This window comes from Carassius gibelio, chromosome B20 (genome assembly GCF_023724105.1).
Source record: "Carassius gibelio isolate Cgi1373 ecotype wild population from Czech Republic chromosome B20, carGib1.2-hapl.c, whole genome shotgun sequence".
Taxonomy (NCBI): Eukaryota; Metazoa; Chordata; class Actinopteri; order Cypriniformes; family Cyprinidae; genus Carassius; species Carassius gibelio.
Window position 1 is genome coordinate 8,711,152 of NC_068415.1, and position 26,750 is coordinate 8,737,901.

The 26,750-nt window shown below is 37.5% G+C and overlaps 2 protein-coding genes across 10 annotated transcripts in view; one reads left to right on the forward strand and one right to left on the reverse strand.

Moving 5' to 3' along the window:
* The first annotated feature begins 816 nt into the window (after positions 1 to 816).
* Positions 817 to 18,250, forward strand: LOC127983366 (frizzled-3). Of its 2 annotated transcripts, none has more exons than XM_052585546.1 (7): positions 817 to 1,187; positions 2,192 to 2,609; positions 10,659 to 10,855; positions 10,939 to 11,956; positions 12,662 to 12,810; positions 14,255 to 14,503; positions 15,678 to 18,250. In XM_052585546.1, the coding sequence occupies exons 2-7, from the start codon at positions 2,415 to 2,417 to the stop codon at positions 15,928 to 15,930; spliced, it is 2,061 nt and encodes a 686-aa protein (XP_052441506.1). In that variant the 5' UTR covers positions 817 to 1,187; positions 2,192 to 2,414; the 3' UTR covers positions 15,931 to 18,250. The 2 variants fall into 2 exon arrangements, with proteins under 2 accessions (XP_052441506.1, XP_052441507.1); XM_052585547.1 differs by having other exon boundaries at positions 14,258 to 14,503.
* Positions 18,251 to 18,371: 121 nt separating this feature from the next.
* The window catches only part of LOC127984200 (serine/threonine-protein kinase MRCK alpha), a 53,897-nt gene continuing 45,518 nt past the window's right edge, over positions 18,372 to 26,750 (reverse strand). For 4 of the 8 annotated variants that reach the window (XM_052586727.1, XM_052586725.1, XM_052586726.1 and 1 more), the window contains 11 exons: positions 26,609 to 26,671; positions 25,356 to 25,648; positions 24,927 to 25,221; positions 24,722 to 24,819; positions 24,438 to 24,522; positions 24,159 to 24,282; positions 23,869 to 23,986; positions 23,146 to 23,263; positions 22,905 to 23,062; positions 22,246 to 22,320; positions 18,372 to 20,433 (listed from right to left, as the gene is read on the reverse strand). In XM_052586727.1, coding sequence (XP_052442687.1) covers positions 20,302 to 20,433; positions 22,246 to 22,320; positions 22,905 to 23,062; positions 23,146 to 23,263; positions 23,869 to 23,986; positions 24,159 to 24,282; positions 24,438 to 24,522; positions 24,722 to 24,819; positions 24,927 to 25,221; positions 25,356 to 25,648; positions 26,609 to 26,671 — 1,559 coding nt within the window. In that variant the 3' untranslated portion in view covers positions 18,372 to 20,301. The remainder of the gene's footprint in view (positions 20,434 to 22,245; positions 22,321 to 22,904; positions 23,063 to 23,145; positions 23,264 to 23,868; positions 23,987 to 24,158; positions 24,283 to 24,437; positions 24,523 to 24,721; positions 24,820 to 24,926; positions 25,222 to 25,355; positions 25,649 to 26,608; positions 26,672 to 26,750) is intronic. The other 4 variants (XM_052586731.1, XM_052586730.1, XM_052586728.1 and 1 more) reach the window with 2 other exon arrangements.

Consider the following 26,750-nt stretch of genomic DNA (forward strand, 5'->3'; position numbering starts at 1 on the left):
GCAGAGTGCAATACAGTACAAAAGAGAACAAATCAAATCTACCATGTGTAGTAATGTTAGCTATCATAACGAAACTATTAAATGTTTACTGATACTATATTGATGGTTTTGCTACTCCTGCTCAGTACAGTTTACCAGTCTCCATAGCAATCTCTCACTCTGTCCCGCCTCTTTCCAAACGCTGGGTATGTTGGGTATGTTCGATTCGCAAATGGTTCGTTCTTTTGAATCGGATCTTTTAAATGAATCGGTTGGAAATGAAATGGTTCACAAAACCGATGCTCTAGGATTTGACTGATGGGACTAAAGTTAATTAATTTATTAACCGAATAGCGGAAATGTTATAAACAATTATTTTGTCATTTGTATTTTTACTTTCACTTGGTTGTTTTAAAGCTTTATCGGCATGAATTTATTAAACAGATTTGTATTAATACATTTACATTTAGTCGTTTAGCAGATGCTTTTATTCAAAGCGACTTACAAATGAGGACAATGGAAACAATCAAAAACAACAAAAAGAGCAATGATATATAAGTGCTATAACAAGTCTCAGTTAGCTTAAACACAGTACATGTAGCAAGGGCTTTTAAATAATATATATATTTGAGAGATGTTAATTAATTTTAGTATTGTTCCGTGTAAACAAACTAGTTTGGGAACGTAATATAAACATCCTTAAAGAAGATTTTTTTTTTATCAAACGACCACATGATTACATAATTAAGTCGTCATCTAAAAGAATCAATGACTCGTTTCGAACCGATTCTTCTAAATAAAATGCCCAAAAGAACCGAATCGCAAAAATCAGTAGGACTTACCACGACTAAACACACCGCCCCTCATTCGAGGCAACCACAAATCAACTTCATCTCATTTTAGTGCCGAGATGCTCCTTTGCCCCCAGTTGTCCCTGTCCATTGCAGCGATAATATCCGTGGATTAACCGAAGCCGTTATTATATTTGCATACTAATGTGTTTTTTTTTATCACGGTCAATCCAGTGACATCAGTTCTACTATGCTTTTATACTGAGAGAGAGAGCAATGTTCGTCGGCGCGTCGTCGTCAAATGCGCGCGCCCGTACAAATCCTCCTAACCTGCAGAGAGACCATAGACTGGACTCGTATTGTTAGAGAAACGGAGTGGAGTAACGTTACCCCAAGCGAAATATCCCTGCTGGAGAGGTAAGAAGGACTTTTTATCATTACTAAAATTAATTTAGTATATAAACATGTTTTATTAAAAACAAAAACAATACTCCTAAAAGAAAAGCAGACACTTATTTTGAAGGTAACTTAGTTTCTTTACAGCGAAGCTGCTAACGTTACGCGCCTCGATAGACAGCGGCTCATGTGGTAATAAAGGAAAGGGTTTTCTGTTGTTCGCCTTTACTTTGATAAAAAGGCGACAGTTTTTACATTTAACATAATTTTTTAATTGCGTTTTGCTAAAATCAATAAAAAGGATAAAATAAAAATCATATTTTAGCGCAGGGCATTTGTGATGGGAAAATCCTCGTTCTGCATGGTTGGAAGGGGGAAAGTGTTTTTAACTGGTTTTGCAAGTTAAATGTAAAAATGTCAAGCATATAAACCAAAACAATAACACAATTGAAATAATTTTGCCATTTTTCATTTTTGTGTGTACTGCGTCTCTCCCTGTGAACATCACTTTTAATGTTTTATGTTGACAATCTTGAAATAATGGGCACGGGCACTACAAAATATATCTTTTAAAACTAAAACTACATCAATAATGGATTAACTGTTTAAAAGTTATTAAATTCTAGTTATTAAACTATCAATATTACATTTTTTTCATAAATTATATTTTTTATATTGTTGTTTATTGTTGAATTTAGACTGAAAGCATGGAACATAATTAAGTTCTGAACAAGTTAATAATGTGTTGCAGAAATTATAATATTCTGTATTCTTTTGTAATGAATACATAGTTACATTGAAGCTCCCCCAGGGTAATACTCTTATAAAGCATCTTTTATTTACTACCAGTATAAAGTGGCAGTGCTTCACCCAGTGATTTCCATTGTTCAATTTGAAAACATTTCCCACGCCAAGAGATCTCCAGGAAGATATTTCACGTTTGAATAAACTGTCACCCCATTCATAAATAATTCATGTTAGCCTGTTCATATCAAATGTGACATTTGGTGCTTTTTCTTCCACAGATGTACATCTTATAAATGCATGGCAACCACAGTCATACCTATACTGGATAGTGGACATGCACTGAAAAGACCTGGATGTAGGACAGCAAAATGGAGAGGCACACCCTATCTTAGCAAATTTAAGTCTGGTGTCAATCAACAGATAATTAATGACGGAATGACGGAGCTCAGATTCTCTTGATACAACCCATTATCTCCAAGTCACAGCACAGACGGACGCGCCATGGATCTCCTTTGGGTTCTGTACTCCATGCTGACTGTATGTGTGGCCATCAATATGGACTCTACCGGTAGCCATAGCATGTTTACCTGTGAGCCAATCACATTAAGGATGTGCCAGGGCCTCGCCTACAATACCACCTTCATGCCCAACCTTCTGAATCACTATGATCAACAGACCGCTGCTCTCGCCATGGAGGTAAACCACATTACACAGGCTGACTGCTCAAATGATGTGATCAAATTGCAATACATTATCCTAGGACTAGTTTAATTATCATACTCTATTAACTGCATGACCTCAGCATCAGTCATATGTATATATATATATATATATATATATATATATATATATATATATATATGTGTGTGTGTGTGTGTGTGTGTGTGTGAGTGTGTGAGAGAGAGAGAGAGAGAGAGAGAGAGAGTGTGTGTGTGTTCTTTCCCATTTTCATTATTTATAATTTTTCAATACAACACAAAAATCAAAACTATGGAGTCCCGCACATGACATGCAGGAAAAAATAGTAGGCTAAATCGTGTGCACGATTTACTAATTCTTTCCCTCACTGTACTAAAACGTGCGCACGATTACTATTGCGTTCCCTCGATTTAATATTTCGTTCAATCAATTTGCTAAATCGTGCGCACAATTTAGTAAATCGACGGAACGCAATAGTAATCATGTGCATAATTTATTTTGTCTTGCATGTCATGTCCGGCGGGGCTTCGTACAAAACAAACATAAACTAATATTAAACGGTAATTGAACAGCAAGAGGAAAAAACACTTTAAACCAAAGAATAAAAACAACAACAACAATCACAACAGTAATAGTAATAATAATATATATAAAAAATAATAATATATTAATTATACAGATCTCCAGAGGAAGAATTTATAAATATTTTTTTAAATATACGCATTAACAGATCTGGTTTATGTGATTTCATTACATTTTAATTTCAGTAAAATAATAGCATATATATGATCAGTGTAATAACAGTGGATAATAATTTATATAGACTTGTCAAAGATTGTGTTTTTCCAGGTCTCTAAGAAGACTTTGATTTTATTTTAGAGGCTTTGTGTTAATTATTCCATGTGAATTGAGAAATCTATAAAACATATGAAATCAGATCAGTCTGTATAATTCTTTCCTAAATAGAGAGAGCAGAGAAATTTTATATAGAATAAAAAAAAAAAATAATTACCATGGAGCTCTTTAATATGCAGTCTTTCTGTATTTTCCCTGCAAGTAGTTATAAATGCAAACCATAAATGTTTAAATGCATTAGTTTAAAACCTATGTACTAACAGCATCATTTTCGATTTGACCCAGTTCTTTCTTGTGCCCTGCAGATAATTCAGATCACATTACAGAAATGTTTAAAGGGAAATTAATCTTTAATCTGTCCTACGGGGATGTTGGCTTTATTTTTATTTCTGAAGTATCTTGCCGTTTTAACCCATTTTTTGGTCCTCTTTTGCATGTGGCCTTGATGAAATAAGCATCTTATAACTATTTATGTAATAAGGTTACATAAATAACCATTAAATATCTGATTGATGAATATCTTTTAATATTTTTCACAAACAACTGACATCAAGAGGTGGACTAGAAGGTGACAGTTTAAGCAGCAATTTAATCTACTCAGGAACACCAGACTAAATCTTTCATGTCATCAGTTCTAAACCATTTCTTTCTTTCTGGCAGTCATGAGGGACACATGAAACGTCCTTGCTTTCAGATTCAAAATCACTGTCGGACAGTGGCAGCATCTTGCTCTGAACTCTGGGTAACCTCATTTGTGAAGAGGGACAGTTGCCTACAGGGATGGTTTCTGGGATTGTTGTGGTTGGGTGCAGTAATGGGAAGGTTCAGGGAGCATTTGAACTGAGCTTGCAAAGAGAATGCTGGGTAAATCGAACAATATAAAGCATTTCAGGTGCACTGATTGATACAGCTTGACATCTAGTTAATTTCAACTTCCTCCTCTATTTGTCAAACATGCGAAGATACATGACCTTGTCCTCATGTTATTTCTACCATGGCGTGGTGATCATTAAGGCCACCCTGCAGTTGTAATGCAGTATGACAACTCAAATTATATCAGCTATGCTTTGTTCGGGAATCATCATTTTTTCTTAGATATCTATGAGAGGTGCAATGACTTTTGTAAGTGACCTGACCTAAATAAAATAAAAAATAGGTGAACAAAATTCATAGATATTGTTTTGCATATACAAAAGGGTTAAACAGGATTATCAATACTATCATTGATGATATATATGTTAGCATAGATCATTTATGCACATTTATTAATGGATTAACCTTTAGGACGGTGTTTTTTGGAATGGCAGGGTTGCCCATTATTTCCCATCCATATCTTCTTCTTTGTCCCTTCCTCTTCTGTCTGTTTCTCTTCTCCGCTCCCTCCTCTCTCTTCATCCCTCCCCCCACACAAGGTACTGCGGTTGCTGGGGAAATGGAAACAAAAGAGCAGGCTTTCTCTCTCAGGAGGTGGTCGTCACTCGCACTCTGACCTCTCTCCCTCAGACCGGCCCGTTTATGCATCGCTGGTCTCCATGGCAGTGCAGCTGAATTCTGTTAAGTGAATACTGCCTTAAGTTAAATAGTGACCAGTGGGAAAGGGAAAACTAACCAGAAAGGCATATTAAAAGAAAGGCGTAAAATTAAAATTAATAGTTGTCAGTATGCTTTGAGGACTTGATCTAAACTTCGTTATTAATGAGCAAGTGGGGGTTCACTGAGAAAGGCAGATGTACTTTGGATTTATTGGAGGAGGGGGGAACCTTTGAATGGACACATTTAAAGCTCAGGCTAGGTGACTTAGAATTTCTTCTGTTTGCCTTGTTGTTCTTCCCTTTTTGTTTTGCAACTCGGAGAGATCTAAGAATAAATCAGTGAAATGCTCACAACATTGTACAGTATTTTTATTTTTTTTATTATTTTTTTGGATAGTGGTCATTGGATATTTAACTGTATGTGCTCATTTATACTTATTTTTACATTTAGATTTTCTTTACAGTCATCGCTGATGCTTTATTTATAGTTATTGCAGTGCCTTAATTACCATTTAGGATAGTTGATTTATTGTTAAGCTTGTTTTATTTATTCAGTTCTATTTATTTGTTTATGTTTTACAAAATAGTACAGCATTTGGATATTTGCCATTTATCAGCCATAAGATAAAAATGATAAAGTTAATAATTGTAGCACTGTTGAAAGTGTATTAGATCATCTCATTGGATTGATATTTGGTACAGAATTGATTGTTTAGAAAGATAATGAATGTTATCGCTGCATGTGATTTGTAACAAATTGCATTTCTAATAGCCAAACATATTTATATATAATAGTTATGTAAGTTATGTAGCATTTTAACAACCAAACACTAGACGTTATATTTTTTAGATTATAATTATCTACATTATTATAGCATTTTTAATTGCCAAACACTAGGAGCAGTGTTATTATATTTGTTTATAATAATTACATAAATTATTAGTTTTTATTAACAACTTAATTATTTTTAACATCCAAGTAACAAGATTTATTTAAATATTATAATTAAAAATATTAAATAAACATTTAGCATCCCTAGTTGCTACACAAGAATTTAGGGCTTAAAAGGTCTCTTTCAGAAATAGAGAAAGCTATTTGAATTGAATTGACTTTATAAATGAAGTTAATTTAAATTTAATTGAGGGTATAAATGAGTCCTTGGCCTCAACAGTGACAAACTGACACACAGCAGCTCCAAACATTGAAAAGTGAATTTGTTGATCTGTGTTTTCAATTATATTTACAACATTCCATATATATATATATATATTTCTTTTTTTTTTCGGGTTGTATGAAGTGCTTCCACATCTCCCCATAGGTATATGTATAGCATGCCAGCTTCATGAAGCATTGACTCATAAATAATGCTTTGAAGCACATGCTCTCTGCCCAAACAAGAAGCAACAGTCAGTGCCTCTTCTGCCTTCAGCATATTCTGTATCTCTGTATGTTTTGAATATCCCTAAATAACTTTCTCCAATGCCCTTAAGAAACACAAAGGCACTGGAACGGACATTGATGAGTTGGAAGTGTATGTTTGCCCTTAGGACAGCAATGGACGAGATGCACACATTTAAGTTCATCAGATCACACCATTGCATGTAATGTGGACTGACAGCATTGACGAGATAATGTTTTTCACCAGATCAGCAAATAATGGCACTAGTTTTATTTTTATCTTGCCTGAAAGCCAGAGTGTGTCCACTCAATTGAGCTCAGAATGGTATAAGACATGTCATAAGACCTTCTGTACCAACTACAGCCGCAAATGCCAGTAATGATGCATCAACAACTGTGAAGTTGCAACAATAAAAGTCAGTCACAATCAAGTTTTATGTCATTGTCTATAGCTTTACTTATAGTCCACAAAATATTTTAAAGAACAAACGTTCATTTGGACAGCATTAGAAGCAATGTGACGAAAACAAGCATTTTTTCCACATGATTTTATGGTCTGATGGTTAATGCCGGTGCTCTTTGGGGTGTCATGTTAGCGGCACATCTCAATGGTATATGCTGCGTTAAATATGGATTAGGTACTTGGAAACGATTGCTGGATTTAGATGCTTTGTGTCAAAATGGGCAAGCATAATATCCATCCTAATCCCTTTTTACAGACATTTTGGGTGGTAACCTAGTGTGCTGGCAGTAGATGAACGCTCTCATTATGGATATGCATAATACATCCCGTATATATAATATAAATGTGTTGGACTCTTGCAGTTAGTTAAATGCTGGATGGTTTTATTTTGCAATAATAAATAACACTGTTTTAAGCGTATTAGATAATCTCATTGGATTTAGCCTAAACGCTCAGGTAATTTTCTACATATTAAGTGAAGAATTGGTTGTTTAGTAACGTTTTGAAAGTCATCATTGTATGTCATTTGTAACATATGCCAAACATATTTGTATATAATAATTATATGTAATTTTAGCATTTTTAACAACCAAACACTAGGAGGGATTGTAAAATCCTTTAATTGCGTAAATGATTCTAGCATTTTAATAGCCAACCAACCACTAGGAGCAATGGTATTATTTATATAGTAATTTAGCATTTTAAAACCACGGAAAATGTATATTTCTTTCTACTTTAATTACATAAATTATTATATCATTTTTATTAGGAACCCCTAGGAGGGAAATTATTTATGTATTTATTTACTTATTTACAGATATTGACATTTTCTGACACTTTTCTTCTCACCATTTGTAACTGCATAAAAAGCTTAAAAATAAAATCCTTTTTTTTTTCACACACATATCCTTTTACTTTTTTCCAGTGTGTTCATGTAGGCTCTGAATGATTGTAAGTTTTGGTCCTTTTTTTTTTTTTCAACACAAGCGGTGTCAGAACCCTCCCCCGACCATCACAAAGGCCCTTACTCTGCAGGGGTGGAGGCGTTATTGTCTATCTGTTTGGTCCTGGGTGGAGTCTTTTTCATTTTCCCCCATGGGATTTGCATATTTATGTCCGGCCCCAAAGCTGGTACTACTCCCAGAATGCCTCATGGTGTAAGTGGGCCTCAGCAATAAACAGCATGTCTCCCGTCCCAAACAAAGGCCTCCTCTAAGAGGTTGAATTACACATCCAATTTTTTTTCTCATTGTACATAAGGGTGATCGAGTGACTGATAAAAAATAAGGAAGAGTCAGAGACGTGGCCTGGTGGGTTTTGTTCTTGCTTCATTGAGCACTAAAGATGCTCCTTCTAATGTTCTCAAGATGTCTGGAAATGGTTTTTGATTTCCAGAAAGTCATCAGTGATTAGTTTTTATACGTTGCTAGATTTGAATTTCTTTGTCAGGTGGTAGGCAAAAAACAGCAGCATGTTTTTCTTCAGTGTTTATTTTTAGCTTTAAAACTCCAGTTAAGGCCATCGTTAAAAATATTCTTGTTTGACGTAACCCGACCGACCCTGTCAATTTAGGACCGACTATATATATATATATATATATCTCAAGTCGAGTCAAGTCACCTTTAATTTATATAGTGCTTTAAACAAAATACATTGCGTCAAAGCAACTTAACAACATTCATAAGGAGTACAGTGTGTCAATAATGCAAAATGATAATTACAGGAAGTTCATCATTAAATTCAGTGATGTCATCTCTGTTCAGTTTAAATAATGTTTGTGCATTTATTTGCAATCAAGTCAACGATATCGCTGTAGATGAAGTGACCCCTATTGCACGAATTGATTGGACCAACCAACACAAGTTTCGAAAACAAAAATAGGAAATTGATTTTTTTTTAACACGCATCACACAGCAACTGCAGCTTCGGACACGCCCATAACATTAAATAATACTTCTGCACAATGTTTCTCTTTTTACAACAGAAATGTGAATTCTGCCGGTATTCAGACAGTCTCATGCATACAGATACGGGCTAGAATCGCCTACGTATGCGATTTTTTGTTGTTGTTGACATTTCTAATCGTAAACACGGCCATGCTGAAGCCAGCAGTAAATGTTTTGCATTATGGCAGTCCACTCTGCTTATTGTTTTTCAAGAATGTTTGTCATTGTGCACGTAACTTCACACCAATAAATCATCAGAAATATTGGTCTTTAACAATATATTGAATCTTTACATTCGTCCTGCCTGCTGTCCGTGGATTTACCTATATTTGGTGTTATTTACCTATATCGATTTTATTCAATCGATTTAATGAACACTTGTCACTCAAATCAAACATGATTTTTTTTTCACAAAAGTGACAACCCAAGAAAGCAAAGTAAACGGTCTCTCATTTGTAGGTTGCATTGACACCTAGCGGTGTATGCAAGTAAAATAGTATTACCTCATTTTTTTCTTCTCACCTGAAATTCATGCAATAAACATGTTTTTTAAAAAGATTCCAATTTGTTTGTGGTCTACATAGCCTGCATCAAAATGAGGTTTGCAATGATACGCCTGAAGGCATGGGTTGAACACCCAGTCAGTGATGTCACAATATGCTACTTTTTTTAATTCATACCTACATAATCACCATTACCAAAATGTTACTTTTTTTTTTTACATTGAAACTTGAAAAAAAAAAAAAACTATAGACCTACCTACCGACCCTTAATTTTTTTTTTTTTTTTTTTTTTACTGTTACTGCAAACCAAAATATTTTTAAGGATGGCCTAATTATAAGGACAAGCGGTATTGTCAGGACATGGCTTTTATTTGGGATTTTACTGGGACATCTGGTCATCATATATAACACACTGGAAAAAGGTCACACTGGATAGAAAACAGTATTAATAATTATACCCTTGAGACAAAAATGTGAGTTTTGTACTGCATCTATGTGCCTAGTGTACTATACTCCTAAAAAAAAATGAAAAGCATTCACTCTTAAAATGTTCTGTCTTTCTTTGTAGAGAAAATAGGAAAATATTGATAACTCATGTTACACTGAATAGTTTCCACTTGATGGCCACAATGTTGAAATCACATTTGCAGTTCAACCAAGTTATTAAACACAAATAAAATTAACTTATTTTAAACTTCAGCCATTTTGAGAAACATCACCATACTGTGTTTCAGCTGTCAATCTGCAGTAATGCCACATTTATAGGTTCTTACATCTGGAGTGGGCAGATAACACAAATGAAGGCAGCAAAACATAAAATATGAAAATGTGAATTTAATGTATGCAAACAAAGTACATATACATTTAGTCATCTAGCGGACACTTTTATCCAATGTGACATAAAATTTGTGTTTTTTGTTGTTGTTGTAAAATAATAAACATTCATACTGTTAGGAAGAAACATTATTTATTTGGATTTTTTTTAACATTTAAAAAAAAAAAAAAATGTAAATAAAAATAGATTTTTTTTTTCATGAAAGTTGATTCTTATTATTAAAAACAACACTCTTTTCTATATTTTTCTGGTCAGCCCTTTCATCCTAATCTTAGAGTGCTGATTTACTTATTGCACATTTACAGTATGTGGACAAAGTAAAATATCAAACAAAGCTAAACTGTTGTTAAAATATATCTACAGTTTTGTATATCTGTATTTCTTTAAACATAAAAAATATCAAATGTAAACATAAAATATATGAAGTATTTATAAAAAAAATAAAAAATATTATTATTATTAATATATTATTGTATTATTTATTATAAGCACAGTTTTTTTCTTGTCTGACAGCCCTTTCATCCCATGGTGAACTTGGAGTGCTCTACTGAAATTCGCCCATTCCTGTGTGCCCTTTACGCACCCGTGTGCACCGAGTACGGCCACGTGACCCTGCCATGTCGGCGCCTGTGCCAGCGTGCCAAGAGTGATTGCTACAAGCTGATGGACATGTTTGGGGTCAGTTGGCCCGATGAGATGGAGTGTAGCAGGTACAGGATCACTTTCATTAAGTTCTGCTGCACTTTATCATATCGTATCGTATCATATTCTGAAATAATACTCTGTCTCCTAGGTTTCCAGATTGTGATGAGTCTTACCCCCGAGCGATAGACCTGCTCCCGAGCAGTGACGGGACAGAGGAATCTCCCTCATCGGTTCAGCGGGACTATGGCTTCTGGTGCCCACGAGAGCTGAAGATCGAGCCTGACTTGGGTTACTCGTTCATGGGTGTGCGCGACTGCTCGCCTCCCTGCCCAAACATGTACTTCCGTAAAGACGAGCTCATCTTCGCCCGCTATTTCATTGGTGTTGTCTCCATAGTCTGCCTGTCGGCGACGCTCTTCACCTTCCTGACCTTCCTCATCGATGTTGGCCGTTTTCGCTATCCGGAGCGGCCCATCATCTTCTACGCGGTCTGCTACATGATGGTGTCCCTGGTCTTCTTCCTGGGTTTCCTGCTGGAGGATCGCGTGTCATGCAACGCGGCTAGCCCGGGGCGTTTCCGTGCCTCCACCGTCACCCAGGGCTCCCACAACAAGGCCTGCACGCTGCTCTTCATGACGCTCTACTTCTTCACCATGGCAGGAAGCGTTTGGTGGGTCATCCTCACCATCACCTGGTTCCTGGCGGCCGTTCCCAAATGGGGAAGTGAAGCTATCGAGAAGAAGGCTTTGCTGTTCCATGCGGTGGCTTGGGGCGTCCCAGGAGCCCTTACCATCACCCTCATGGCTATGAACAAAATCGAGGGTGACAGCATGAGTGGCGTTTGTTTCGTGGGGCTCTATGATCTCATGGCTTTGCGCTGGTTCCTCTTGGTGCCTCTCGCATTGGATGTGGTCGTAGGTGTGGTGCTTCTGTTAGCGGGTATTGCGGCGCTAAATAGGGTCCGGATGGAGATTCCCCTCGAGAAGGAGAACCAGGACAAACTGGTGAAGTTCATGATCCGGATCGGCGTGTTCTCCGTCCTGTATCTGGTGCCTCTGTTGACTGTTATTGGATGCTGTCTGTATGAACAGAGCCACAGAGCAGTTTGGGAGACCACCTGGGTGCAGGAACGCTGTAGAGAGTATCACATCCCCTGCCCGTTCAAGGTAAGAAGATATGGAATACTTACACTACTGTTTGGGGGGGTTCGATTATAGAAAAGTGATTTGCTATAGGCGCTCTGTGAATATATCTCACGTCTAACATGATGCAGACAAACTGAAGCATAACTAAAAACTAAAGACTGCCATGGAAGGTTCCAGCTTCAGCTCAGTAGAAATCTCAGTAATGATGTTTATATGTGTGTGTACATGCCTGAGGCAGCTTGGGATTGGTTTTAATGAGGCCTTGTTTACTGCCGCAGCTTCTGTTCTTTGTGATGGAGCATGTCATACAGATTTGGGCACCCTAAATAACTATTGTAAAATATTGCATTATATATACAAATATTAGCAGGACAGGCTGACCGCATTCAGAGCGGAAGGAATGCTCCATCTAAAGCACTAAAAGAGAGAGTTTGTATTAGATAAAGAAGAGGACAGACACTTGTGTTGACTGCAGCTATGTTTATGCCGTTGGCAATTGTGCAGTGAGCTGAGATAAAGCACTTCCCATCCACACAATCGCACGCACACACAACCCAAGGCTAAACTGACATACACAAATACGCTCTCGCACACACTGCATGAGGTCAGGAGCAAACGGCGAGATCCGCAAGGGAAGAATGTTCCTGCATGTTCTGATTACAAATCCGGTTTCACCTGTTCTTATGTTGCATACTAAGCAAAAGTGTACTGCTGTTGTCTTCACAGGTCGAACAAACGAGCAGGCCAGATATCGCCTTGTTCCTCATCAAGTACCTGATGATGCTGGTGGTGGGAGTCCCCTCAGTGTTTTGGGTCGGCAGTAAAAAGACCTGCTTCGAGTGGGCCAGTTTCTTTAATGGACAGCGCAGGAAAGAGTGAGTTTCGTTTAATGCTTGGAGAATTTATCCCATTATTGTTTAGGGATACAGTGCAATGTTGTGTTATCCAAAAAGCTTTTTCAAGAAACACAATCTGATAAAGGCCTTGAAAGTCATTTCAAGTAGAGATGTAACAAAATTAAAATTCAAACTGATTTTATTTATTTATACACTTCCGTTCAAAGGTTTGGGGCCAGTATGTTTTTTTCATTAGAAATTAATACTTTTATTCAGCACGCATTTTTACCTTGATTATAAATGTTTCTTGAGCACTAAATTAACATATTAGAATGATAAAGGATCATGTGACATAAAACTGGAGTAATGACTGCAGAAAATTCAGCTTTGCCATCACGGGAATAAATTGTATTTTAAAATAAACGCTTAAATGATTCATTGTGATTAATCACATCCAAAGTAAATGTTTTTGTTTACATAATATATATGTGTGTGTGCTTTGTTTATGCATGATGTATATATAAATACAAATAAATATGAATATTAATGAATATATACATGTAAATATTTTCAAGATATATGCTGAATGTGTGTGTCTTTATTTATACAGAATAAATATACACAGTACATACAGTATGTATATTATGTAAACAAAACATTTATTGGATGAGATTAATCACGATTAATGGTTTGACGGTACTAATTAAATTACATTGAAATAGAACACATTTCTTTTAAATTGTAATAGTATTTAAATTGTACTGCTTTTACTGTACTATTTTAAGAAATAAATGCAGCTTTGGTGAGCATGATGAATTCTATATAAAACTTTGTAAAAATCTTACTAACCCTACATTTTTGAATGGTAGTGTAGTTAGTCAATTAATTATTTAAATATATGAACTCACATTTAAAATCATTTAAATACTACATGTAAATGTAGGCATCAGAGCATCATAAATTACAGTATGAATAATTTATATTCATTTTGTGATATTTTTTTTTTTGTTTTTAAAGATTAATTTTCACATTATAATTTAAAAAAGTAATTTAAATTAAATAAATCGAGAAAATTAGCATAAACAATTAAATATCAACATTTTTGTCTAGTATAATCCATTAACAAAAATGGTTCAGATATATATAGTGTATCTCCCACATGCATTTTGATAAAATTCCTACTATTTGGTGCATAGACCTGCAGTGCAATGAAGACACTTAAAGCAGGACATAAAGTAGCCACAGGAAATAGTTAAATAAGTGTGTGCTGTCTCATAGAGGTTAGTGTAAAGGCTTCCTCTCCACAAACCCCAGTCCCTTATATCAGGGCATTAACCTCCTCTCCCTCCCCTTCTCCCACCCCCTCCTCTTTTCTTCATTTCGACTACTTTATGCCCTCTGCCTTCCCCCTCTCTCTTCCTTTGCTCCTCTGTCACTCCCTTCCCACTTTGCCACGTTTCTCCCCCATCTCTTCCACACTCAGCAGCATGGTGCACGAGAGCAGGCAGGTGTTGCAGGAGCCCGACTTCACCCAGCTCCTCCTCAGGGACCCCAACATCCCAGTGGTGAGGAAGTCTCGAGGCACCTCAACACAGGGCACCTCCACCCATGCCTCTTCCACACACCTTGCCATGTTGGACGAGCCCCCCAGCGCCAGCACCAGCCGCGCGGGGAGCATGCGCAGCAAATCAAGCAGCTTCCACGGCAGTCTGCATCGCTCCAGAGACGAGAGGTGAGGCATCGCAGTTATAATTCAATCTCACGAGTAGTAATTCGGAGGACGTTTTTAGCGTATTTGGAACAGATTTTTGGGGATCTTTCATTTTCAAAAGTTAGTTAGTGTATTTATTAAGACATGCAAGAAACGGGAAATACATAGAACTATGTAAATTAATAAAGTGCGCTGTTGACATGGATTATGTGCTTTGAACCTAAAACCTCCAAATACTAGACTAGAAACTCAATATTAGAGTTATCATGAAATGCAAGTAACAACAGATTTTGTTTTAATGCAACGCACATTTGAATTAAATCAATAATCAGAAAAGAAAAAAAAAATGAGGGCAGGGACTTTTGCATGTTGCAGTGATTTTTGGGGATCTGTAAAATGCCAGTCAGACTGTTTAATAAACATGCAAAAACAAGTGATGCATAATTTGTGAATGAAACTTGTTTTAAGAAAACCTATACAAATAATGTGCAAAGTGGTCATGCATTGTGGGCTTTGAACCTACAACCTTTCAATTAATAGCCTGAATATCCAATATTAAACTTAATGAAACTGAAGCAGCGAAAACTTTTTTTTCATTATTGCTAATTACATCTAAAGGAAACCGGTCATAGAAAAAGACATAAAATATGAGGGTGGGGATGTGGTTCTATCCATATGTTGTTGATTGGATTTAAAGATCTGTCCTTTACACTCAAAATTATTATTATTATTATTTTTTTTTGCATAATTTTGTTACGATTTCTGGAGATCTGCAAAATCCCAGTTAGACTGTTTAATAAACAGTAAATTCATGCAAAAACATATATTGCATAATAATAAAGTTATAAGAAATCCTATACAAATCTTGTGCATAATGGTCATGCATTGTGGGCTTTGAACCTACAATCTTTCAATTACTAGCCTATATATCCAAAATTAATTAATAACTTGGTTCTAAATATATTTAATTTTGGTCAGAGTTTGAGATACAAATATCAATGTTGATAGCGCAATGGCAGTTTAATAATTGTAAAAGTCTGGCCAACATACATCACCAGATCAAGTGACATTTTGATTAAACATTACAGGGTTGAAAAAAAATGTATAAATAAAAACCCACATGTGAAACCCACATCTGCCTCTCTGATCAAAGATCTGAACATCACTGAATCTCTTTCATTATGTTTCCCATCAGGTACACAGCTTGTAGTTATCGTGGCGTTGAGGAACGTCTCCCTCACGGGAGCACCCTGCGCCTTAATGATCCGCTCCAAAACTGTGGCATCAACCGTCTCGACAGCCATTCACGGCACGGCAGCCTGCAGCGCCTGGAGAGCCAATCACGACACAGCAGCATGCGAGACCTCACCATCACAGCACAGGCCGTCCAGAGCAGCCCTGGCAACGGCATTCACCGCGTCATAGAGGAGGATGCCACCAAGGCGTGAACTTTCACATGGCAGGAAATAGAGACCAAATGAGTAAAGAGAACATGGACTCTTCTGGCACAAACTCCTCATGATGGATGGCACAAACTACACAGTGTGCCATGTACGTTTCCTGGGAATTGAACCCATGACCTTGCAGGTGTTAGCATTTTGACTATACCAACCAAACACTTGAAATCTTTAGATGTACACTACTATTTGAAAGTGTGGGGTCAGTACTTTCTACAGATTTCTATTTCAAATTAATGCTGCTGATCAAATAAATGCAGCCTTGCTGAGAATAATAAACTTTTTTTCAAATCTTACCGGCCCTTAAACATTTGAACATGTATGTACTGTTATCTTTTCTCAAGTAAAATCTGTGTGGAACCTCTCTTATTAAAGGCTTCCTATAATAACAGGGTCAAACGTAAGGGCTTTTAATACGTTATCATTCTGTGATGTATAGAGGCGCTTGCTGTTTTATTTACTCCCATGTTTTAGGAGTTGTTTCACTACTGATGTGGTTTTGAATGTTTCTTTCCATTGTTTGTTGCACTTTTGACTTCACTTTTGTTTTGTAGAACAGAACTAGTGATGTATATGGACATCTCCGCACATATTTAAATAGACAGTTCGCCCAAAAATGAACATTTCGTCATCATTTACTCACCATTGTTACATTTCAAACTTGTATGATTTTCTTTTTTTTTCTGTGGAAGACAAAAGAAGATGTTTAGCAGAATGTACGAGATTCACATTTCCATACAATGATAGTGAATAGTGATGAAGGGCTGTAAAGATACAAAAATGACAAAAAGCAAAATAAAACATAAACGACTCACTTGTATGTATTCAGTCAATAATACTTTCCAATGCCAAGTGTTAATTGTTTCCAGTGCCAATGTCCTAAAGTTTAGGGTGCAAAAATGAAAAAGAAAAAAACCTAAAAAAATATATGTATCATCAGCCATTTTAGAATAGAAATAGTAGGCATTTTTCAAACTGAAATTGGCAAACTGAAGCTCTTCTCTGTTGAGTTCTAGCACTGATGATAATTAGTCAGGTAATTTTTGTGACATTTACCGAAAACTGTGAAAAGCTATATATATATATATATATTAGGGGTGTAACGATACGCGTATTCGTATTGAACCGTTCGGTACGACGCTTTCGGTTCGGTACGCGGTACGCATTATGTATACCGAACGGTTCGTTGGAGTAATTAATTATATTTGGAAAAAAAAAAAAAAGAGAGAGAAAGAAATATAATGATATGCGTTCAACAAGGTAGCCCAATAACCCAAACAACGTAACAGGCAACGCCCCTGACACTCCCGAAGAAGAAAAAAACACCATCTTATATGTTTATGTTAGGCTACTCAGCAGGCGCTCGCTCACTCAGTACACGCTGAAGGCTCGTTGCAAAATAGCCAATGCGTTTAACAGACTAGAAATGAGAAGATCCTCCAATAACCAACAGGTCTGGTGTTTGGGTGCACTTTGGATTCCCTTTAAGCTATAATGGTGATGGCAAGAGAGTGGTGGATAAATAAACAACGGTATGTCGCATCTGCAACATGACAGGGTACACCAGCGGGATTACAAAAAAAAAAAAAAAAAAAAAAAACTGCGGGAATATCTGGGATATATGCGTCAGTACTATCTGGGAAAAGACGAAAAAAAGGAGAAACATGCACGCAGCAAACTATCCCTGCAGCATTTAGACACTATAGCTTACAGGGAATCCAACCCAAACACCAGACCTGTTGGTTATTTTAGGATCTTATATTTCTGGTCTGTTAAATGCATTAGACATTTTGCAACGAGCCTTCAGCGCGTGCTGAGTGAGCGAGCGCCTTAGGGGCCGTTCACATATCGTGCCTAAAAACGCATGGAAAACGCTAAGCGCGTCTTTCTCCTGAGGCGTCTGTCTTTGCTAAGCAACAATGACGTGCTCTCTCCATGAGACGCGGAAATTTCAGCGAAGGATAAATGGATTTGCAGCTCTAAAAATCGCTTGCAGTAGCTCTGCTACTGAATTTATTTCAAAATTGCAATCCATATACAACTATGATCAGCTGTTCCTTCATCTTGGCTGAGCTCTCAATGTTGTTATGGGAAAGGATGAAGCTGATTGGTTGGTTCTTGTCACATGACCCGCGGTGCGCTTGCGGCATTCTGAAAAGTTGAGATGTTTTTACATTTTGCTGTATCTAAAACGTATCGAACCGAACCGAACCGTGACATCAGTGTATCGTATCGAACCGAACCGTGAATTTTGTGAACCGTTACACCCCTAATATATATATATATATATATATATATATATATATATATATGTATGTATATATATATATATATATATATATATATATATACATATATATATATGTAAAACATGTTCAGAGATCCAGAGTGCTTTATTTACAAAATAAAATATCACTCTCAAAACATTCATATCCGTGTGTGTCATTTCCCTCCGTTTATTGAATTACATCAGCATCAGGTTAATATAGTAATGTCTCCATATATGCATAGTGGCCAGTTTATCCAGTCTTTGATTGACCTTACATCTGTGCAAAACGATTCCTCCTCGTTTGAAGTGATATCCACCTTTGTCAAGTGAGTGAGAAACAAAATACAACCATGAAACATAAGGAATTATCAATTATGACATGCAAAACTGTACAAATGATTACAAAGCATTATCCTGAAAAAAGAATGACGTGAGATGAGAATGAGCACAGATAAATATAATGTCTAAGAGGTTGCTGAAATGCAAAGACATTTAAAGACATAGGTTTCCACCAAAATGTTCTGATGGAATGATTTAATTTTCTTGCAAACCTTTGAACAAATGAATCAAATTAACTGAGTTTCCCACTTCATGGACGGAACTGAATCTGGTGCAGAAATCAAGTGGTGAAGCCTGCATGAGGCTGGAGACTCACTCTCTTGTGCAACTCATGATTCAATCAACTGCAAACTGAATAAGGAACAAAGTGAAGCCTGTGTCGCTTATTAGACGTGTGACTTCTGAGAAGTTTCTTTTTCCTCCAATGGAAAAAATGCCCTGGAACCACAAGAAACGCAATCTGACAACTACTTAATGACAAATACATCCTGGCATCGTGGAAGCAGATTCTTGTAATAGATTTTAATGGTAAAGTTTAACCTTACATTTAATAGCAGTGGTGAATATTTTAACACTTAACGGGATAAAATGACTGAATTATCCATGAAAAAGTTTTCTGAAAATACATTTTTCCAAGGTAGAAAGAGCTAAACTATGTGGGTGAAGCAAAGAGCGTTGAGTGTTAGATGAAATCATCCAGGAACAAAACTAAATGTCTTTTGTCCGTCTGCAAATCTCAGATTACATGCCGGACCAGTTCCACAATTTGGACTTGCAGAAATATGATATCTGTATGCAGCCTTGCTTATATTTGTACAGTTTCGGTCAATGCACGTAATCTCTGGAAACTTGAGACCAAACATGATGCAGATTTTATAGTTAAAGCACAGCTTGGTCTGTGTCCCACAAAAATCCTCAAATTCCTGTTACTTAAAAACAAAAAAAGATGATGACAAAGAATTAAAATACACAAGGCAGTATCATCTCATAAACCAAAAATCAAAGTCCAAAAGAAATGGCGGAACTAAAGCTTTTTAAGATGGTCTTGGCGCAAGTATATTAAAATAATTTTGAAAAAATAAAAGCAATGAGATATTTTTCCTACTCTTCAATATTTCCTTATTATATATTATACTATACTTTTAACCTATGTACATTACTGTGAAGGGTTTTCACAGGTCATGTTGGCTCACGGGAAGGTTGGGATTATGTGGAGACTGGCGATAATGACGACGGTAACAGATTCCGAGATGTCGTCGTGTCAGAAAGCTTCTAGAAATTCCTACAAACCTAGGACAGGAAGCGATAGATGAGGTCGCCTGAGATCTGCGGTCTCTCATCCATTTAGCTGAAGTAACAAACGAATCACTGCACACGTCACTTTTAAAGCAAAATCAAAAATCTACATCATTGCGTTTTTTTAGTGGGATTCTAGAATGTAATCATCATTCCCGTACGGACAGAGCGAGGGACGTGACAGTTTTCCACCTTGAAATGGCTGAATGAGAAATAAATAAAAGTTCACCCCTAACCCGGTCTATGTACAAACACCAGTCACCTTAACATCCAGAATTAACGTCCACTTATTCCTCCTGTCTTGGTCGCTCAAAACATACAAACTCTGGTGTTGGTGTGGGTTCTCCTTTGGATGTTCCCCAGTGGTGATCCTTTATGCAAATTAAGTGGGAGGGGCCTGTAGTGCCCGGGAGGGTCTGACTCAAGAGTTTGTTGTGATTGGTTCACTGTTGAGTCCATCATGTGTCCCACGCCGTGCGGTCTGTGCTCTCCAGTGAGAGGGACTTTGTCTTGTGCGGGGAGGCGGGGCTTGGCGGGCTGCTGAAGGTGGAGCTGTTGGAGGCAGTGGAGTGACGGGGCGAATCAGAGTCCTGAAAAACAAAACCCAAGAAATATTGTAAGAACAGAGATGCTATGTACAGAAAGTAGCTACTATAATCATCTAGCCCTAAAGTTTTCTGTCAAAGACAGTGACGATGGACATATGAAGCCTTTAATACACTATCATTCACATGTTTGGGGTGCAAAGGTGAAAATACAGCTAAATTTGTAATATTCTAAAATATGATAACAATTACAATTTTTTTCTGTTTGAATGTAGTTTAAACATAATTTAGTCCTGAATTTTCAGCAGAATTACCCGCATGATCCTTCAGATATCATTCTAATATTCTGATTTTGTGCTCAGTAAACATTTCTTATTTTTTAGCAATTTGGAAAACAGTTGTGCTGCTTAATAATTTTCGTAGAAATCAGAATTCTTTGATGTGTAGAAAGTTCAGAGAAACAGGATTTTTTGTAACAATGTAAAAGTCCTTTCTGTTTTTATTTTTTTTAAATCAAATGAATTCATCCTTGCTGTCAAAAAAACAAAAAGACTGACCCCAAACTTTTCAACGATAGTGTACACATGCAATGAGTCCAAATACTGTGCAAAAAAAGGATGCAACTAAAACCCAATTAACTGGGATCTAAATTTTAGCAGCTTCCTAACAGCTGGCTTGTAAACATGGCTTACTTGGTTCAGAGAAGTCGCTTTTTCACATGTCAATCTCAAGAGAATATTAATCAGGATAGTTCACCCAAGTATTACAATTCTGTCACCTTTCACTCACCTTCATGTCATTCCAAACCTGTAAGACTAACTGTATTTCTAAAGAAGGTATTTTGAGAAATTATTATTATTTATTTTTTTCAGTCAAAATGTAATGCATGGACAAACACAGCTGAAACACTCTTCAAAACCTTTTTTCTGATCTGCAAAAAAATAGTCCTACAAGTCTGGAATGACACAAGGGTGAGAAATGATGACAGAATATTCCCTTTTGGGTGGCTATCCATTTAACTCACAGGAAATATAGAAACTTCAAAACTGCACGTATGCTATATGCTAAACTACTCCAATTTAGCTTTTTTGAATGTTTACATTTGTTAATATCGGACTTGTCTCCCTGATTAGGCTCTGCCATGTCTACAATCCAAAACAATGGTTGAGGTCCTTTAATGGAGCTGCTTTTTTAAAAAAAAACAAAGCTCTACAAAGTAAATAAAATAAGTTACATGAAAGTACAACACATAAAGACAAGTGCTCATCTTCAAAAACATACTGGTAGCCAGTGGTTCGCAGCTATCGACGCTTCAAAGCAAAGCTGATTCTACACTCGAAGGCTTCAATCGCACTCTTTGCAAGTAAATGAACGCAAACGCTTCAAGCTAAACAAGCTCGTAGGAGAACGAATATACATGTGCATAGCACTTCAGTGTAGGCTTCTTTTACAAGTTGATATGTCTATCAATATTCACCTGAAAAACCCCCACACATTTGACACATTACTTGTTACAGTAACTCTAGCACCCCCTTCAGATCAAACCAAGCATTTGTGTACTTGCACAGAGTATTTTTCTTCACACGAAGACCCTTGTTTTCTCTAGTGGACACAGGGGGTGGCCAGCAGGGGCAGCATGAAGGCGAAACATGCGAATGGAAGCTTGCCATTCCCAAATGAAGCTCTCTGCTTCATCACAATCGCTCGTGGGCAGTGAAGGAGAAGTTTGTGAGCTTCAAAAATGGGCCTTGAGTGGATACTTGAGAAGCACTCTGCAGGGCTGCCTGAGTGTGCGGATGACATCAGGTGTGTGTGTGGATGCGTGTGTATGTTTCACTGCAAACGTGTGACGTTTACCTTCATTTTACTAAGCAGGGTCCTTAAAGCCCTTTTCAGATCAGGGGTCTTCTCCGAGGGCGATACCGCCTGCCACTGAGAAGGAAAGGGCAGACTGAGTGCCAGAATGGCTTTTCCAAACTTGATAGAGGAGAATGGGGCGGCCGGGAGGCACAAAGCGCAGTGGTATGGGGAGATGACGGGTGACACAAGGGCGCAGGGTGGGTGGACTGCTAAGGATTCTGTTGGATGTAGTGGAATGGGGCGGCAGGCATAAAGTGGCGTAAGCAGGTGGGGGAACAAAGCACTAAGGATCACTTGCATTCAAGTACTTTGGGGTAAATTATTACATTATAAGTTTTCCACCATTCCAGATCTGATGGGAAGGGATGGGGCAAGCTGTTTTTTCTAAATTAGGAGGTGTGCAGAAATATCATACACAAGGGTGAATAAAATCTATATATTTTTTTGAGTAACATTGATAAGAATATTTTTTTTCCTATCCAATTTCCAACAATAATTCAGATTCACAGGACAACATTAGGCTCAAATTCCATCTTCATGGATACCATGGCTTGCTGGTCATGTGCCGTGACGTCCCTGTATAGTGCAAATTTGGCTTGGATGTGATGAGGTAATGAAGATCCCACTGTCCCGATTCCTCCTACATCACGACTCACCTCTCTATCAAACTGAGAGAGCGGCGCTTCGCCCACATCCATCCCGCCACCCGACGACAGCGAGCTCTCGGAGGGTGACGTCATGGTCTGGCGTTTAGAGCTGTAGCTGCTGCTTGATAGCTCTCTCCTCAGAGCGCTGCCATTCTGAGATGAGTTCCCTAAAGGAGAGAAGAGGAAAGAAATCGGTTGGGAATGAAACGCTTGGAATATGATACGTTTAAGAGCAGACATGTGTACTTACGCATTCCTAGGCCACTGCTTGCGCTCATGGATCGCCCAGGTTCGGCTCGGTTTTTGGTGATTGAGGGGATGCTGACGGAACCGCTGAACCCAGCTCGATTGTCCTGAGCACGCACATTCTACAGGTTATACAGAGAAACACCACACAAACACACACACAAGCTCAGGCATGCAATGAGTGGGACAAACATGACAAACTATGGGATTCAATACTGAGCTCTTTAAGATGACATGTTGCTATCAACATATATATATCAATACAGGATGCATAAACCTTTGACACACCCATGAATGTAGAGACCAGAGGGCTGTTTGATGACATATGCTTCCATTCAGAAGTTTGGGGTCAATAAGATTTGCTTATGTTTCTGAAATAAGTCACTTAAGCTTGACAAGACTGCATTTATTTGACCAAAAATACAGCGGAACAGAAATAGAGTTCTAAGCTTCTTAAAAAAAAAAAAAAAAGATAAAAACACACATTACAGTAACAGTAGGGTACATACAATATAAGTGAAGGGGGAACATTTTTAAAGGAATTTTTAGCAGAAATCTGTTTTTTTTTTTTTTTTTGCATACTAAAATCGTGTTAAACACATGTTTGTCTATCTGTGGCTATACTATTAAAATAAATGTTTGTGATAATCCACATTTTGTCACGATTGCTGTCGATTGAGCTTAAAATACTGAACCTAGAATATTCCTTTAAAGATGAGGCTCTCACCATTGGTAGATCTCTGAGGATCTGCATCCCATCTCCAGGACCCATATGAGCCACATGGTTAAAATTCATAGGATTTGAGATCAACTTGTTCCTTTTCTCTGGATCTTTCAACATGTCTCTGCAATCACACACATACACAAGTGAGTAAACATAGTAGCCCTATAATGACTATAATGATATTTTGAAATAACCAAAAAATTAACATAACTGAAGCCAGAATTAAATAAAAAAGCATACTACAAATCTATTAAGAAATAATATGCGTGTGTGTGTGTTTGTGTGACATTCACCTCCTCTGCTGCAGTCTCTCCTCCTCAGGAATACGGAATGAGAAGCGTCTCTTGTTGCTCATGCTGCGTACCATCTGCTTCCTGCTGTTATCACACACCTCAGGCACCACCAGTTCGTCCCCCTCTAAACACACACACACGATGCACTATCAGACATATTATTCAAATCTGAATTATTCATTACATCAAACAGCACTACTAAACAAAAAGGTTCAAACATCTACACCCAACATGAGCTATACTTGTTGCATTTCTCTGAATTAGAGACAGTGCCGTTACCTGCAGTCTTGTTTCTGAAGTAGATGAGTCTGACCGTCTCTAGGCCCAGGAGATTCAAAGAGCCATCCATGTTTAACGGCCGGACCTGCACAGAGCCAGTCAAAGTTGATTTATCCATTTATAAGATGACTCATTTATTTGTTGCAGTAAATAAAAAGCTTTCAGTCATTCCGTTGTTAATTTAGTGCTCAAGAAACCGTTCTTATTTTTATTAAACAGGTGTGCAAGAGTTAATTATTTATTATAATGACATTGTTTAAAGACTGAAATTAAACTAAGCGAACCTTCTTGAGAGGAATGGTCTGAATCCATTCCGTAGTGTTCACATCAAACACATCCACTGCATTCTCACTGTAGACTGACAGGTAGGGGGCGTTGTAGCCTGCCAGATGTAAATCATCCACAAGGTCAATCTAACAAAAACTTTTCACAGCCACACCCCGACCCTTGTCTTTAACCCTTAAGTGTAAATAGGTTGTCTCTACTCACAGCAGGCGGTGGGTGTCGCGGGCCACATCAGCTCCTGCTGGCGCGAGCGTCTGCCGTGTGTGTCCACATACACTGCAATTTTGCTGAAGCAGAGCAACAGTTCTTTATTGGAGATTTCCACTGCGCAAAGGGCATCCAAGTTGTCTGCCCTAATAAACGCCAACGTGGGGTCGTCTGGGTGAAGTAAGCTGACCGGAATGGCATCTCCATGCAAACTGTAGCGCATGAAGCCTGCTTGGTAGCCTACACATAATTGCTGGCCGAAGAGCGCCATCCATTGGACAACTCCCGGAGCCTGAAATATAGAAATTGTTGTTTTATTCCTGTGTATGCTAGCACACAAGATTATTTTTGTGATCTATGAACAGGATTTACAATCAGGCTGCATATTCTTGATTTGAAAAATGAGAATGGTTTTGAATACTGTACTTGTATGTCCACAAGATGGCAGTAGCGAGACTTGCTCTTGTTTACTTCATAGCAGGAGATCTGTCGTTTAATGGCGAGGCAGAAGCAGGTGCTATTGCGCACCACACCAGACACCAGTGCCTGACAGTTTTTAGTATCCGCCACCTTATTCTTGTCAATCTCCCTCCCATCTAGCCCCGCCATGGGGACCAGACACACTTGTCGGTTCCTGCCCGAGATGACGGCCATTATGTGCTCTGTGGGCATCAGTTCTACGTGATGCACTTTCTTAATGTCACCCACGCGAACAATTTCTAGCAGAAAGAACAAAAATGTTCAATGAATGTTGGTCTTGCATCAGTTATTTCAGTTTTAAAGGTTGTCTATAAAGCAATGTTAGGTAAACTTCCATCTTATCTCTGTACCCTTATTTGTCTTAGCTCTGGCAGTTACCAGCTAGGCTCATCCGAGTGTTTGCTTTTTAACGTACCTTGAATTTGTACAGAGCTGGGGAAAACAGCATTTTCTTATTGCAAAAAGATTTAAAACTTGATAAATTTGTGTCTATTGATGAATTTAAAGGCATCATTAAGAGCTTGGTAATTGAGGCTTGTGATTGTTTTTAATGAGAGGATATTATGTTTAAATATTGTTTTAATGTGTATTTTTTGTATTTTAAAATGTTGTCTTATTGTATGACTGCTACCTTGGCCAGGTCTCTTGTAAAATAGATTTTAATCTCAATGAGACTTCCTGATTAAATAAAGGTAAATAAATAAATAAATAAAGGGACTTGTGGTTCAGCAATGGTAGTGCACGGTTTAAAATTGTGAGAGTTTACAACCTTTAATAGATTTGTAATCAGATGTCTGCTCTGATAAACAGGAAAACTATTTTTTTAAATCTGATTTCATGCAAAGAAAGGTAATTTACACTTAAACATTATCTGTCACTCTGACAGACTCGGTTCTACATTTTCCATCATGCTCTATTTTTATCTGTCGTTGTTTTCATTCGCCCTAAAATTAAGTAAGCGCCTGGCATTCCAATGCAGTAGACTCATTTCTTCTGTCAAGATGATGGAGAGCATGTCAATGTTTTTAACATTTAGGAATTACAGAAATTTAACTACCCTGAAGAGACCTGTCATCAAACTTTCCGAGGTTTAAACCAACAAACTTTAAGTGACCAGTCTAAATTTTAGACCATTAAGCTGCAAACCCTCAGTTTACTGGGCAATGAAGAAATAGGAGGATTAATGAAGGAAGTTTTACCGTCTTTGGTGACGTGGATTACAAACAGGCCTTCCTCATTCCCCAAAGCAACCCGTTCGTGGTCTAAACAGAAATTGTGACAATCAAACATTAAACACCTGTCTGGCATAGTGTGGATATGACAAGATGAGTTTTGCGTGTC

Coding starts and splice junctions, on each gene's coding strand:
- LOC127983366 (XM_052585546.1), top strand. CDS start 2,415: ATGGATCTCCTTTGGGTTCTGTACTCCATGCTGACTGTATGTGTGGCC. Junction 10,856..10,938: donor GATGAGATGGAGTGTAGCAG/GTACAGGATCAC, acceptor TCTGTCTCCTAG/GTTTCCAGATTGTGATGAGT. Junction 12,811..14,254: donor AATGGACAGCGCAGGAAAGA/GTGAGTTTCGTT, acceptor TTCCACACTCAG/CAGCATGGTGCACGAGAGCA.